Below are 14,606 nucleotides of genomic sequence, written 5' to 3' on the forward strand. Positions count from 1 at the left end.
ACTAACATCTTACAACCACCTAATCTTTGATAAACCAAAGAAGAACATAACTTGGGGGAAAGACTCCCTATTCAATAAATGGTGCTGGGAGAACTGGATATCCACATGTAAAAGACTGAAACTGGACCCCTTTGTCCACACACAAAAATTTATTCAAGGTGGATTAAGGACTTAAATTTAAGGCATGAAACAATAAAAATCCTCAAAGAAAACATAGGAAAAACACTGGAAGATATTGGTCTGGGGAAAGACTTCATGAAGAAGACTGCCATGGCAATTGCAACAACAACAAAAATAAACAAATGGGACTTCATTAAACTGAAAAGCTTCTGTACAGCTAAGGAGACAATAACCAAAGCAAAGAGACAACCTACACAATGGGAAAGGATATTTGCATATTTTGAATCAGACAAAAGCTTAATAACTAGGATCTATAGAGAACTCAAATTAATCCACATAAAAAAAGCCAACAATCCCATATATCAACAGGCGGGAGACATGAATAGAACCTTCTCTAAAGAAGACAGATGAATGGCTAACAAACATATGAAAAAAATGTTCATCATCCCTAATTATTAGAGAAAAGCAAATCAAAACTACCCTGAGATATCATCTAACCCCAGTGAGAATGGCCCACATCACAAAATCTCAAAACTGCAGATGCTGGCGTGGATGTGGAGAGAAGGGAACACTTTTACACTGCTGGTGGGACTGCAAACTAATACAACCTTTTTGGAAGGAAGTATGGAGAACCCTCAAAGCACTCAAGGTAGACCTCCCATTTGATCCTGCAATTCCATTACTGGGCATCTACCCAGAAGGAGAAAAAAATCCTTTCATCATAAGGACACTTGCACTAGACTGTTAATTGCAGCTCAGTTTACAATCACCAAAATGTGGAAACAGCCTAAATGCCCACCAACCCAGGAATGGATTAACAAGCTGGTGATGGTATATGTATATCATGGAATACTATTCAGCGATTTTAAAAAATAGAGACTTTACAGCCTTCATATTAACCTGGATGGAAGTGGAAGACATTATTCTTAGTAAAGCATCACAAGAATGGAGAAGCGTGAATCCTATGTATTCAATTTTGATATGAAAACAATTAATGACAATGACATGGTGGGGGTGGGGGAAGGGGAGAGCAGAGAGAAAGGAGGAGGGAGGGGTGGGGAAAGGAAGAACAGAGAGAGGGAAGGAGGGACGGGGTGGGGTCTTGGTGTGTGACACACCTTTTGGGGGGCAAGACACAATTGTAAGAGGGTCTTTACCTAACAAACGCAATCAGTGTAACCTGGTTTCTTGTACCCTCAAGGAATCCCCAACAATAAATTACAAAAAAAAGAAAGAAAATAAAGCATGACAATGACTGTTACTCATCACACAAAGAGGCATTTGAATATTTTATTTATAACTCTGTTCCCTGCAAAACTTATGGACGATTACAGAAGGTCCATTAAAATTCCATGACATTTTTAAATGTTCCTCATAAACTCTTAAATGCAGAACGTACCTTCTACTCGTTTCTAATTATGCTTCTCATTTCTGCTTCTCCTTTGTGAAGGTCCATCATGAATGAGAAATGGGACTCACACTCTTCAGAAAACTGGCTTCCCCCCTGGAGTGTCAATGACACCACGCACCCTCTGTCCTCGGAGGTCAACATCACCTACGTGAACTACTACCTTCACCAGCCTCCGGTGGCAGCAGTCTTCATCAGCTCTTACTTCCTGATCTTCTTCTTGTGCATAGTGGGAAATACCGTGGTTTGCTTTATTGTGATGAGGAACAAACACATGCACACAGTCACCAATCTCTTCATTTTAAACCTGGCCATAAGTGATCTCCTAGTTGGCATATTCTGCATGCCTATCACACTGCTAGACAACATCATAGCAGGTATGTTGATGTGTGCGCAGTGACAGGAACCATATGAAAAATTTTGCACCATGTCCCTGCAGCCATAGGGTTGTCCGTGCATTCATCCAGGAATATAAACATTCATCCATGTTTATGGAGTCCCCAGGGTGTGCGGGAACTGGCACCTGCTCTCCTGGTATCCACATTCTGAAGGAGGATCAGACAAGATTTCCTGGTATCCACATTCTGAAGGAGGATCAGACCAGAAACAAATAGGCATGTTAGTCACAGAAGGAGAATAATTATGGAGAAAAATAAAAGTGACAGAGATGCAGGATTCGTTATTTTCACAGAATGTTCACTGAACGTCCTCAGGAAACAAGATTGAATACTTCTTACCTGAAACCTTTGAATTTGTTTAACAGAGTTCAGGGCACGTGTAACATGGTAGCATTATTATTACCATGAACTATAAAGTTTAAGGAACTCTTGAGCAGGAGCCAAAGAGAGCTCAGAGTGCCCATTCCATCTGGCATGTAGAGTGTAGATTCTGAGTTTTTTGTGATGTTTATCATTAAAAAACTATTTAATAAGGATGTAACATTCTGAAGATAACTTCATTAGACAAAACAAAGGTTATAAAAATTGTTCTCAGGCAAGTTGTTCTGCCAATAAAAATTACTCTCAATATTTTCCCCCATAAATCTTAAAACTTATTATTTAAATTTTTGTACCACCTAATTTCTTCATTTCCATTCTCAGGAAGCAGCCACTTTCAGCATTTTTGCCTTTAGTTTTGGTAATTACTACCATATTTCTATGGCATACTTTTTGTATATTGTCTTCAAGCTGTCATAGACTTGTATTTAGTTCTTAAAATCATCTTCCACCACAGAAACACAAATGTACATTCACAAACATACCTTCTGTCGTTATGGCAATATGATCGTATGAAAAGTGTTGTTAAAATCAATATTCAGAGTGTACATTCTTATTTTATATGTATTTTTCCCCTGCTGAGCCTTGGATGGTGCTGATATCAATTTCTCTTTTATAAAATGGTCTTAATTTTCCTGGATTTACTGAGAGTGTATTTCGACTTTCTTGGTTTGGGGTCTATCAGTGACATGTCCTCACACGCTGTCCCTGGAGCACTGCTCCCCTTTAAGACACCGGGAGACCTGTGCTGGCGTCTTTCCCCGGAGGTTCCTCTCCTGGTCCGCCCTGCCCTCTGTTCTCACCACACCTCTCTCTCTGCCGGTATGGAGCCTGCTGCTGCTCCCACGTCCCTCCAGCAATTCTCGTCCCCTCTCCTCGCATTCCAGCCCTGCTTTCTGGATGCCGTGTTTCCTTCTTCGTTTATTCTTTCCTGACAAATGGTGCGTTGAGAGGAAACATGTCTGTGTGAGACCTGGTGTGTCTGCAAGCACCTCACCCCACCTTGAACTTGACTGTGGTTAGCTTTATGCAGAATTCAACCTTGGAAAATTTCTTCCCTCACAATTTCAAAGGGATTGCTCTATTTTTACTGCTGTGAAGTGCAGTGGTATTACTACTGAAAAATCGGATTCTCACTTCTTTTGTTCTTGAATTTGTATATTTTTTCTTAGTAAAAGCTTTTAGCCCTTCCCTTTATCCCTAGTTTCTCGACTTCACGAATGACGCCCTTCCCAGCAGGTACCTGCGCGCCTTTCAACGCCGGGAGACTTTTACAGAGTCCGTTTCATTTTCCTTTCTTCTTCATACTCACCAGATACTGGAGATTCCTGGCTGACATTTCATGTATTTTTTCTCTCCCATCTTCTGCCCCTTATTGTTCTTTCGTCAAAGATTTTCTCAACTTTCTCTTTCAGTCTCTATATAGAGTTCCTCACTCTGCTGTCGAATCTTAAATCCTGGAGCTGTTTTGATTCTCTCCATGTTTTTTCTCTAAACATGCACACATTTCATGGATAAAATTTTTGTTATATTTCCGAGGTTATTAGTAATATTTGTGTCTGTTTTTCATTTTTCAGTATCTGACTCAGATTTGTTTCCCCATAAATGTCTCTCTTCTGATTGGTTTCAGTCTCTTTCTTTCATATTTGGGGTTTCCCTGTGTCACTGCAACTGAGCTGCTGGTGTCCCAGACGGAGGCTCTGGGGACCTCCTGGAAGCTCTGCTTGCAGGGAGGCTGTGGTTGGGCCCACCTCTTCATTTACCTGGAGTATTCACTGGGAAATCCACAACTGTCTAAATCTGCTAGTCAGTGCTGTTGAACAGATCCCTTTCCCAGAAGGAGATGCTGTGCTGGCTGCTACAGGTGGGAGCTGAGCTTCTCTGCCCAGCAGTGTTGCCCCTGGTATCTCTGACTCAGCCCTTCTGCATCTTGGGCCAGTGCTCTCAGAGTCTGGAGTCTTGTGTTTCCACCTTCTCATAGAGTAAACTTCCATTTGTCTGTCAGTGGGGAAATGCCCGTGGGGACTGATTGGATTTTTTTTCTTTCTTTTTTTTTTTTTTGAGACAGAGTCTCAAGCTGTCACCCTGGGTAGAGTACTGTGGCATCATAGCTCACAGCAACCTCAAATTCCTGGGCCCAAGCAATTCTCTTGCCTCAGCCTCCCAAGTAGCTGGGACTACAGGTGCCTGCCACAACGCCCGGCTATATTTTGTCCCAGGCTGGATTCAAACCTGTCAGCTCTGGTGTGTGTGGCTGGCACCCTAGCAGCCTGAGCTACAGGCACCGAGCCGGGACTGATTGGATTTTTACATAATTCCCACCAATTGTGTTGTGTCCAACTTCATGTTCTGCAGTATCTGGAATCTCCGTATCTGTGGGTCTATGGTTTTTTGTCCAAGAGCTGTGATTTCACTGGAATTGGGTGAATGAGATAAGATAAAACTTATGCTTACTTTTCCATGTTCTGCCAAGGGCATTGCACACTCACGCATTTTTGTTGGAAATAGCATTGTTACAACCTAAATGTTAATATTTGGGAGACATTCTCTCTTGGTTTTCAGTCATCAAAGTAATCCAGGTACTTAAGATGGCTTAGTTAGGTAAATTGTTTTAGGTATACTTGGATTATTTACTTTATTTGAAATATTTATATTATTAAGAATATTTTGTTTGGGGAAAATAAATAACAGAACTTTTTAAAAGATAAATTAAAAAAACCTGAGAAATATGTAGTATTCATCTTTTGGAAACTAGAATGTTTGCTAGAAAAAGGATATTGTTTCCTTCCTATAATAGCAGATGATCGTTTAGAATATCCACCTGCCATAATAATTACTAATTCCTAGCAGCTGAGATTCAGTTAGGAAGTAATTCAAAAGTAGTCTCTCGGGCCGGGCGTGGTGGCTCGGGCCTGTAGTCCCAGCGCTGTGGGAGGCCAAGGCGGGTGGATTGTCTGAGCTCAGATGTTCGAGATCAGTATGAGTAGCAGTGAGCCACAGTAAGACCCTGTCTCTACTAACAACATCAAAAACAGCCGGACGTTGTGGTGGGCGTCTGTGATCCCAGCTACTGGGGATACAATGGGAAAGAGCATCGCCAGAGAAAGAAAAAAATGAACAACAAAAAAAGAGTACTTCAAACGAAGAAGAATGAACAAGCACGCTGAAATTAAAAATTAAAAAAAGAGTAGGACTACTCTCTGGAAATTAGAATATGAAACGAATGTATTTCATTTAACAATTTACCTCAGAGGAATTTTCGTTCAAAGTGCTCTTTATCCTGGAAGTACCTATGAGATAAACTGTCTTGTTACATAATCTATTTTGTATGCAACTCCTCAACGTAATTGAGGGAGCACATTTTCAAATTAGAAAACCAACAACCTGACTGTTCTTTTAAAGTTCATTACTGCATAAGGGTTAATGAGTTGGACTCTGGAACCTACTGCCCAGGTTCAAGTATATAAAAGCTGCTCACTAGCTGGGCAAGGTCTGTGGTATTTGTTTCTTTGTTATCTCGTGTATAATGTGGGGAGAATAATAAAGCGGAATCTTGTTGTGAGGATTATATTAACAGAGGAGACCACCTGTAACAGTGCCTGCAATGTCGCAGCTACCATGTCAGTTTTGACATTAATATACTAAAAATATAGCTCTGGAGATGAAAATGCTGCAAAACATTGATTGTTCTTTTGTGACCACTCAGAAAACAGTGGCATTTATTTTGATTTTTCAACTTTTGTTTATATTTTTAATGAGGAAAAAATCTTCATCTGTTACAAGGCTGTTCCATCTCCCTTTCAGGGTGGCCGTTTGGAAGCGCAATGTGCAAGATCAGCGGGCTGGTCCAGGGGGTGTCCGTCGCAGCCTCAGTCTTCACTTTGGTTGCAATAGCTGTGGACAGGTGAGTCGGCGCCAAAATCTGCATCTAGAAACAGGGCGTGGCTGCTTTCAATCCACCAGAGAAATATGTAATTTGGGCACATATCTCCCCAATTAATAATATCTATCTTTTTAAGAGCAAAGGGTACACCTAGTAAAGTTTGAATGACAAATATGTTCCTGAATTTTCCATATTTTAAAATTAAATAATTAGAGATGGTAGTTTTTACTGTTTTTCATACCAGAATCTAGAATTTTCTCATGGTAGAAATGCAAATGTGATGAAATAAATGAAATCTTATTTTTTCACTTAATTTGAAATTAAATGAAATCTTAAATTTCATTCAGATTTTGTGATTGTTAGTCATTCTTATCCATTCATATGTTTACACACTGCATTGAGAGTTTACGTTATGCCAGGTACTGGGCTCGTTGTGTAGCATGGAAACAAATTAGATGAAGTGCTGCAAAATTAGAAAGTGTACAGTCTGGTGGAGTAGACAGATGTACTAACAAATGTTTACAGATGATGCTTTCTGCTAGGGACCCACTGTATCACAGCTCTCTGTCAGGACAGGCAGTGGCGGGGTTGCAGAAGAGGTCACTTTCTAATCTTGAGAAATTTACCATGGGAAGAAACTGGAGAAAAGGCATCCCTTAAGATAAACATGTGCACAGGGCACCTGAAACAGGAGGTGCTTGTCCCTGGTCAGGTCAGCTGAACAGGAAAGGTGGAGCAGCGCAGGGCCCCTGGAGGACGCTGGGTTTTCAGTGGCTTAAAATCTCCCATTTTAAGGAGGGTGAGTTTCGTTTTGAAAACAACAGGAAGCTACTGAAGTCTTTCAACAGGGGAATCATGACTAGTTTTCATTTTAGAAAAACTAGCAACAAATTAAAGGGCCTGGAGGAGGGTGGGATCAGTGGAAAGGGGGTCAGTGGAGAGACCTTTGGGGCAGCAGGGATGGGAGAGGAGGGTGGCGTCTACTACAGCAGGGCTGAGGGCAAACTGAGCAATGGCCTGGAAGACTTCTCCCCATGGTGTCTGGTTTGATAAAGGAAGCAACTGAACAGCAATATTTTGTGTGTGCTGTGCTGTGTGTGTGTAAAGAAAGAGAAAGCAAGAACAAGGATAAAATTATAAAATGCAATGGGATTGCTGAATAACTTGGTAGATTGTATTTTAATATTGATCTATTATTCACATCATTATTTACATAATGTTTCAATCTATTTCTAGAACCTATCTATAGATTTTTGTTTATTTGGTTTATAGGTAAACAGAATTTAAACATACGCTCATCACCGTATACCAAAGATACAAGGTTTACATTAAAATTGGGAGATTAATCGTATCAAAAGTTACTACATCCTTTTACTACTATTGTTGGCCAAGAAGACACAGTAGACCACATTGCAATGTAGGGAGACCAAGTGTCTATTGGGTCTTAGAAATTGCAATTTCAGAGACAGGGATTTGGCTGGAAGCCAAAATGTGTTGTGGGAGTTAGGATTGTTAAAAGGATGGTGCAGGTGTGAAAGTCGCTCTGAAAGAGTTATCCTTGGTGGAGGAGGCTGGCTGAGCACATGAACCACAGTCATGGGTGTTGTCATTCAGGACTCGAGAGCTGGGGATCCTCAGCTGTCTTCCAGGATGTGCTGGTGCTGGTTCGGCCCTATTCAAAGTTCCTGTTTTGTGGGGTTGCAGCTCAGACAAATACTCTTTCTTGGAATGGCTTCCCGACTCTGTTTTAGAGCTGTGAACCAGAGTGATGCCATTTTGTATATCAAATTTCATACTCCTATAAACTATTTTAAAGCCTGAGACCTAGGAAAGCCAGTGATGTATCAGTCCAAGGGCAGAAGAAAATTAATCAAATGTACCAGCTCAGGCAGTGAGGCAAGAGAAAAAAAAGGGAAAATTTCTTCCTCCACCACCTCTTGTTCTATGCAGGCTCTCGGAAGATGGAATAATGTACCCCCACAGTGGGAAGAGAAACCTACTTTATTGGGTCTACTTATTCAAATGCTAATCTCATTCAGAAACACCTTCATAGGGACATCAGAAATAACCTGAACTCTGGGCTCCCCTTGGCCACTCCGGCTGACACACAGATCAACCATCACAGTCCCACAGCTGGTGCTACGGGTGCCCTGCCCGTATCTCCTGCCTGACATCACCTGTCAGCATGTGTGTCTTTACCTCTGTCTCCCCGTCCAAACTGGAGAAAGCCTCTCTGTTCTTGAGCAGAACAGGCCAGAAGCACCAGAGAGTTAACACCACAGGAGCAGCCCTCAACTCAGATCTCTTGGGACCTGATGTAGCCAGGCTTAGCTTTCTCTCCTCTCAGGTGGGATAATTCTGAAACCAAAGGTTTAACCTCGTCCTTCACTACCTACCTTCCTACACAGGCTTCGGTTTTCTATACTTTCCCTTATTTATTGCTATGTAACAAGCCACCCACTAAATAAACCCACTGGTAGGGTAAAATGACAGTGACATTTATTATGCTCATAAATCTGTGATGGGCACAGACTCAAGCACACCCTGTCTCTGTTCTGTTGGCATCAGGTGAGGCAAACCCAAGACTGGCCGAGTCGCCCTCATTCCCATGCTGCTGCCTAGACAAGGAAGACTGGGAGGTGGATGCTGGAAGAATAGGGCTCCTTGGGGACTGTCTCTGTTGGGCTCTACACAGGGGCCTCGAGCAGGAGAGCTTCTGGCACGTGGACGCCTTCCATGTCAGTTCAGGGCTCTGAAGGCCTGTGTCCCCAAAGAGCATGACAGCAAAAGTCATGTAGCATCCTAAGTTCTAAATGCTTTTTTATTCTTTTTAATTTGAAAATCTCAAGGGGTCCAAATGTTTTTGTTACGTAGATACCTTGTATAATGCTTAAGTCAGGGCTTTAAGTGTGCCCACCAGTTCATGAGAGATAAAGCAGAGTCACACGCGCACACACACACCCCCCATGGAGCACTATTCAGCCACAGAAAGGAACTGGACATTATCTCGTGCAGTGACTTGGATGCACGCAGAGGAGGCCTTTATCTCTCAATTTACACTCAAATGCTTCCTGTAAGGTTATCTGTTCCCGAAAGCCAAGTTAAAAAAAAAAGAAAGAAAAAACACCTCTCAAACCTATTTGTCCTGACAAATCTTTCTCCTGAGTTTTACATTTATGGTCAAAAGTGCTCCAGGGATAACTTCACCAGCACATCAACAACACGTATCTCAGAACTGCACTCATCTTTACTCTCACAGAAACAGAACAATGGCAGCCCCTTTTCTCGTGCTCCCCACATGAGGGAATGGCCGGGTCACTCACCCACTGCAAGTGGAAATCCTGAGCTTTATTCTGGAATCTCCCACCGTCTATGTTCTCACTCTCCTTGGTCACTTGAGACACTGAGATTGTCTGGACACTCGCCTGGGTCTTCAGTCAAGCCAAACTCCCATCGTATTCCTCATAGCAGCCCATATCAGCTTCTTGAATTGTAAAAGTGACCCTTCCCTTAGCCATGTAAAATCCTTCAGTGAATACAAACCAATGTTTTAATTCACATCCATCTATGGATAAAGTCTAAACCAGAGGTTCTCAACCTGTGGGTTGTGACCCCTTTGTAACAATAAAAATACCTCCTGCATATCAGGTATTTACATTATGATTCATAACAGTAGCAACATTACAGTTATGAAGTAGCAATGAAAATAATTTTATGGTTGGGTGTCACCACAACATGAGGAACCATATTAAAGGGTTGCAGCATTAGGAGGCATTAGGAAGGTTGAGAACCCCTGGTGCAAACTCTTTAGTATAATTTTAGTAATTATTACACGTTTAATATTTCCATTGGCTATTTCTCTAATTTCTATCTTTTTCATTTCTGCCTGCCTGAACACACACACACTCATATATATGTAAGGGCTGTCTGGGAAGTATCCAGCCATTGTTAATACTATTTTTTATATCATATGCCTGGATACTTTGCTGACAGCCCTGGTATATTTGTTTAATGAATAAATTAAAAAATAATATTTGAAACCCCCCTGAGATGGTCTACAAAAGAACAAAACACCTAAAATTGTGCCTATGAAATTACCCATAACTGAAGGGTGAGTGAATGGAGGAGTCACTTGCTAGAGGATTGGGGCTCTGGAGGTTAAGTGGAGAGACCTCATGATAAAGAGTCACAGAGATGGACATTGGGCAGAGCCCAAGCTAACTAGCCAGTCTCTGCATTAACCTGGAGTTGCTACTCAGCCACTTACAGCTCTAAATGTTCTGATCTTCAGATCTGAAAAGTAACTATTTTTGTAACATTTCAGTCTAGAAGTCAAAGAAAATTAAATAGGTGATAGTACTTTAAAAAATATAAAATGAAAAAAAATAAAAAAATAAAAATAAATGAAAAAAATATAAAATGTTATACATACAGTTGCATAATAATGCAATTATAATTAACATAATGAACCTCAGTAGTCACAATAACAAGGTTCACAACAACAAACTAGTAGTGAAACAAACCTGGGTTACTCATCTACTTAAGCTAAATTTTCATGCTCAGCGGTGGAAGAAGAATGTCGGGAAGGCCATAATCAAAACGCATGATGAAAACCTCAGACCCTTGCAACTGTGAGACCCTTCACCAAAGAACACCGTGGCTTCCAGCAGTAATGCTTTATCAGTTCGCATGGTTCTGTGGGTTGACTGGGCATGCTGTGTGGTCCTCCTGCTCTCTGCAATAGAGCTGGGATCTCTGGAGCTGCTGTCTCCCTAGCAGCTAGGGGAGCTGGAAAGTGGCCTTTCTCCGCCTGCCTCTCATCTAATTCCAGCTTTGTGGAACCTCGAAGCTGGCTTTGAGGAAGAAGCATTCCAAAAGGACAAGCCCCAGTGTCCAAGCGTATAAACAGGTTTTGCTTGCATTGTGCTTCCTGTTGGCCCGTAAGCAGCACACACCAGCACAGTGGAAAGGCGTCAGTAGTGGCTGTCAACTGTCTGCCGCAGCCCCGGGGGTGGGGGCGGGGGGGGAGAGGCAGCAGTCTGCTGAGCACACCACAGAGGTTAGAAGCGCGAGAGCTGGAGCTGCACCATCTGTGTTAAGATCCTGTATCTTTATGGGCAAGGTTTTCACCTTTTTAAGCCTGTGTTCCCCTCTTGTAAATGGAGAGGCTTAAAGAGACCGTGCAAATCAATAGAATAGTATGTGGAACAGAGTTTTCAATGTTTACATTTAAACAGCCCAAGTGCCCATCAACCCAGGAATGGATTAACAAACTGTGGTACATGTACACCATGGAGTACTCTTCATTCACAAAATGATGGAGACTTTACATCTTTTGTATTATCCTGGATGGAGCTGAAACATGAGGAACTGACCATTCCTAGTAAAGTATCACAAGAATGGAAAAGCAAATACTCAATACTAATATGAAGCCAGTAGATGATTTAATACATGCCCAAATAAGAGAAAAACTCAATTCAATTCAAATTGGGGAGAGGAGGAAGAGGAGAGACGGGAAAGGGGGCAGGAGGACCGTGGGACAGGGGAGGAGGGGGGATTGGGGCGCTGTCACCTGATGGGCACAGTGTGACAGTGTATGGGGCACACCTCCTGGTGTGGGGCACAACTACAACGGGGAGCTTACCTAACAAATGCAAACAAACAATGTAACCTCATCGTCTGTACCCTCGTACTAATCTGAAATTAAAAAGTAAAATACCATTGACAGTAGCATCAAAAATTAATCTCACAAAAGATGAAAAAAAAATGTTTACACGGAAAACATCTAAAGGTAACGGAAAGAAATTTATTTTTTTTAATTAAATCATAGCTGTGTACATTAATGTGATCATGGGGCACCATACACTAGTTTTATAGACCGTTCGACAGATCGGAAAGAAATTTTAAAGCTAAATAAAGATCATTTCCCTCTTTTAAAAATGTTTGTATTTAATATATGCTAGTTATTATTACTTTTTATTGTAACTAGTGACTGACACACTCCATTTATTCAAATTCTGAGTTAAAATTTATCTCACATGTCAATTCTCTCTCCTCCACTCTATCTACCTGCTGTATTTTGAGGGAAGCTGGGTGGGAGGCTTGCGACTCCTCACATGAACTTGGCCAGAGCCACGAGCAGCGCTGGGCTCACATCTGCCCTTGCTTGCAGGTTCCGGAGCGTGGTCTACCCTTTCAAATCAAAGCTCACGGTGCAGACAGCGTGCGTGGTTCTCGGGATCATCTGGGTCCTGGCCGTCGCCATCATGTCTCCGTCTGCGGTGATGTTACACGTGCAGGAGGAAAAGCTCTACAGGGTGAGGCTCGACGCGCACAACCAGACGGGCCCGGTGCGCTGGTGCCGGGAAGCCTGGCCGCGCCCGGCCATGCGCAGGGTCTACACCACGGTGCTGCTCGCCAGCGTCTACCTGGCCCCGCTGCTGCTCATCGTGGCGCTGTACGGAGCCATGGGGGTCGCGCTGTCGCGGCCCGCGGCGCCCCGGGGAGCCCCGCAGGCCCGGGAGCGGCGGCCCGCGGCGTCCAGGCAGAAGCGGCGGGCGCTGAAGATGCTCCTGGTGGTGGCGCTGCTCTTCGTGCTCTCCTGGCTGCCGCTGTGGACCCTGATGATGCTGTCGGACTACGCCGAGCTGTCCCCGCGCGCGCTGCGGCTCATCAACGTCTACGCGTACCCGTTCGCGCACTGGCTGGCCTTCGGCAACAGCAGCGTCAACCCCATCGTCTACGGCTTCTTCAACCGGAACTTCCGCCGCGGCTTCCGGGACGCCGTCCGCCTGCGGCTCTGCCGGCGGCGCGCGAGGCCCGGGGAAGGCCGCCCCCTGGCGGCGCGGGGCGGCGTGGCCGCGGGCGCCGGTCAGCGGGCCCCGGAGCCGGCCCTGCAGAACCCGGGCCCGGAAGATGTGCTTCAGGGGAAAAGTGCGGAAAAACCCAGCCAGGGCTTAGTGATGGAAGAATTGAGAGAAGCCACCAATAGCGGCGAGACTTAACAAAAGCTGCTGTGAGCGCCCTAACCCTACTGTGTATTACATGCCTGGTACTGCTGCTTTCTGGGGCTTTGTATTTCAGTTACTTCTAAAAATGTTGTAAAGAAAACAGTTACAGAAAGCACTCCCTGCCCAAAAAAAGGGAAAAAAAAGTAAACTAAAATGGTCTTATAATCATACCCAATCTAATGGCTGATAGAAAATATGCACAGTCATCACGCATGTTTGCCTGAATAAGTCCATTCCTAGGGTTCTCAAAGCCTTGCCTTTCCCAATTCAAACACTTCAGTATGAGTCAAGTCAAGCACGTATGTGCGCATTTTTCCTGCAAATGGTGACAGATGAGCAGTTCTTTGCATGTGACATGTCAATTCTCTCTTTGACTTTGGATTTGAAATTTTAGACTCCAGAGTTATTAATCTGCTTGTGTTTTTAAAATGTACTTGGTTTTCAAAGAAGTGCATTTCACATGAAATTCACGGCCACTGATCTTCTCATCTCCTTTGGTGGATCTGGGCTAACCTAGAAGCGAGATGCTGTGGGGCCTCGGGCACTGACGCCACAGGCGGCCTTAAACTGCAGCAGCAGCAAAACAGAACACACATTTCTTTGTCTTTAAAAGCTGATTTTTTTAATATGAGCAAGTTAGGAGCATCATAATATTGTTGTATACGTGATATTGTAGACTTTTTAATATTTTTATAAATGAAGTTCATGCCCTGGCTGACCTCACATTTGTACAAGCCTTTTCAGGACCCCATCTAGCCCCCTTTTCTAACAGAATATCTGATATGGAGGAACAAACCCTCTAATAATTCAGTAGTACGCAGAGAAACGGCACCTTTCTTTTGAAGTGTTTAATCAGTGATATTTAACAATCATCATAGACTCCCTTCCATAAAGTGTATGCAGAGAGAGAACAATTATTTCAAATTTCCTACTGAGCCCAATGGTTAAATCCAGCACCCTGGGCTTAGTGGGTTAGTACTGTCGTTAAGAAATCAGCATCCCTGGATTCAGCTATGTTAAAACTATATAAAGACGAAAGCTGTAATTCCAACTTTTATCTTAGGGTAAAGTAAGTCCCTAGAAAATGGAGAATTATAAGAAAATAGTTCGGTAAATAGAATAAAAATAACTCTCTGTATTTGAAACTATATTTTTCCAGCCAGTTATGTGGTTTTAGCTAAAAGCTTTCACTATTGTTTAGATATGTTTTATCCCTATCAAAATTCACATTAAAATTTGTTGTTGTTTTTTTTTCGAGAGCTCACCAAACTCCCTGCCCCCCTCATTCTCCCTCTCCCTCCGTCCTTCCCCTCTCCACCTTCTTGATTTCATTGCTTTTATTTCTTGTGTGGGTGTGTAGTTGTTCATCTACCAATTTCATATTAGTATTGAGTACATTAGATGCTTGC

The 14,606-nt window shown here is 42.9% G+C and overlaps 1 protein-coding gene across 1 annotated transcript; it reads left to right on the forward strand.

Annotated features, from left to right (window-relative positions):
- The first annotated feature begins 1,577 nt into the window (after positions 1–1,577).
- On the forward strand, positions 1,578–13,191 carry NPFFR2 (neuropeptide FF receptor 2). Its single transcript, XM_053594466.1, has 3 exons — positions 1,578–1,905; positions 6,109–6,208; positions 12,360–13,191. Exons 1-3 carry the CDS (start codon positions 1,578–1,580, stop codon positions 13,189–13,191), a joined length of 1,260 nt encoding a protein of 419 aa, XP_053450441.1.
- The last annotated feature ends 1,415 nt before the right edge of the window (positions 13,192–14,606 follow it).

This window comes from Nycticebus coucang, chromosome 1, assembly GCF_027406575.1.
Source record: "Nycticebus coucang isolate mNycCou1 chromosome 1, mNycCou1.pri, whole genome shotgun sequence".
NCBI classification, from domain to species: Eukaryota; Metazoa; Chordata; class Mammalia; order Primates; family Lorisidae; genus Nycticebus; species Nycticebus coucang.

Excerpts from the sequence above, each read along its gene's own strand:
- NPFFR2 (XM_053594466.1), top strand. The coding sequence starts at position 1,578 with ATGAATGAGAAATGGGACTCACACTCTTCAGAAAACTGGCTTCCCCCC. Across the intron at positions 1,906-6,108 it reads GCTAGACAACATCATAGCAG|GGTGGCCGTTTGGAAGCGCA; the intron begins GTATGTTGATGT and ends TCTCCCTTTCAG. Across the intron at positions 6,209-12,359 it reads GTTGCAATAGCTGTGGACAG|GTTCCGGAGCGTGGTCTACC; the intron begins GTGAGTCGGCGC and ends CCTTGCTTGCAG.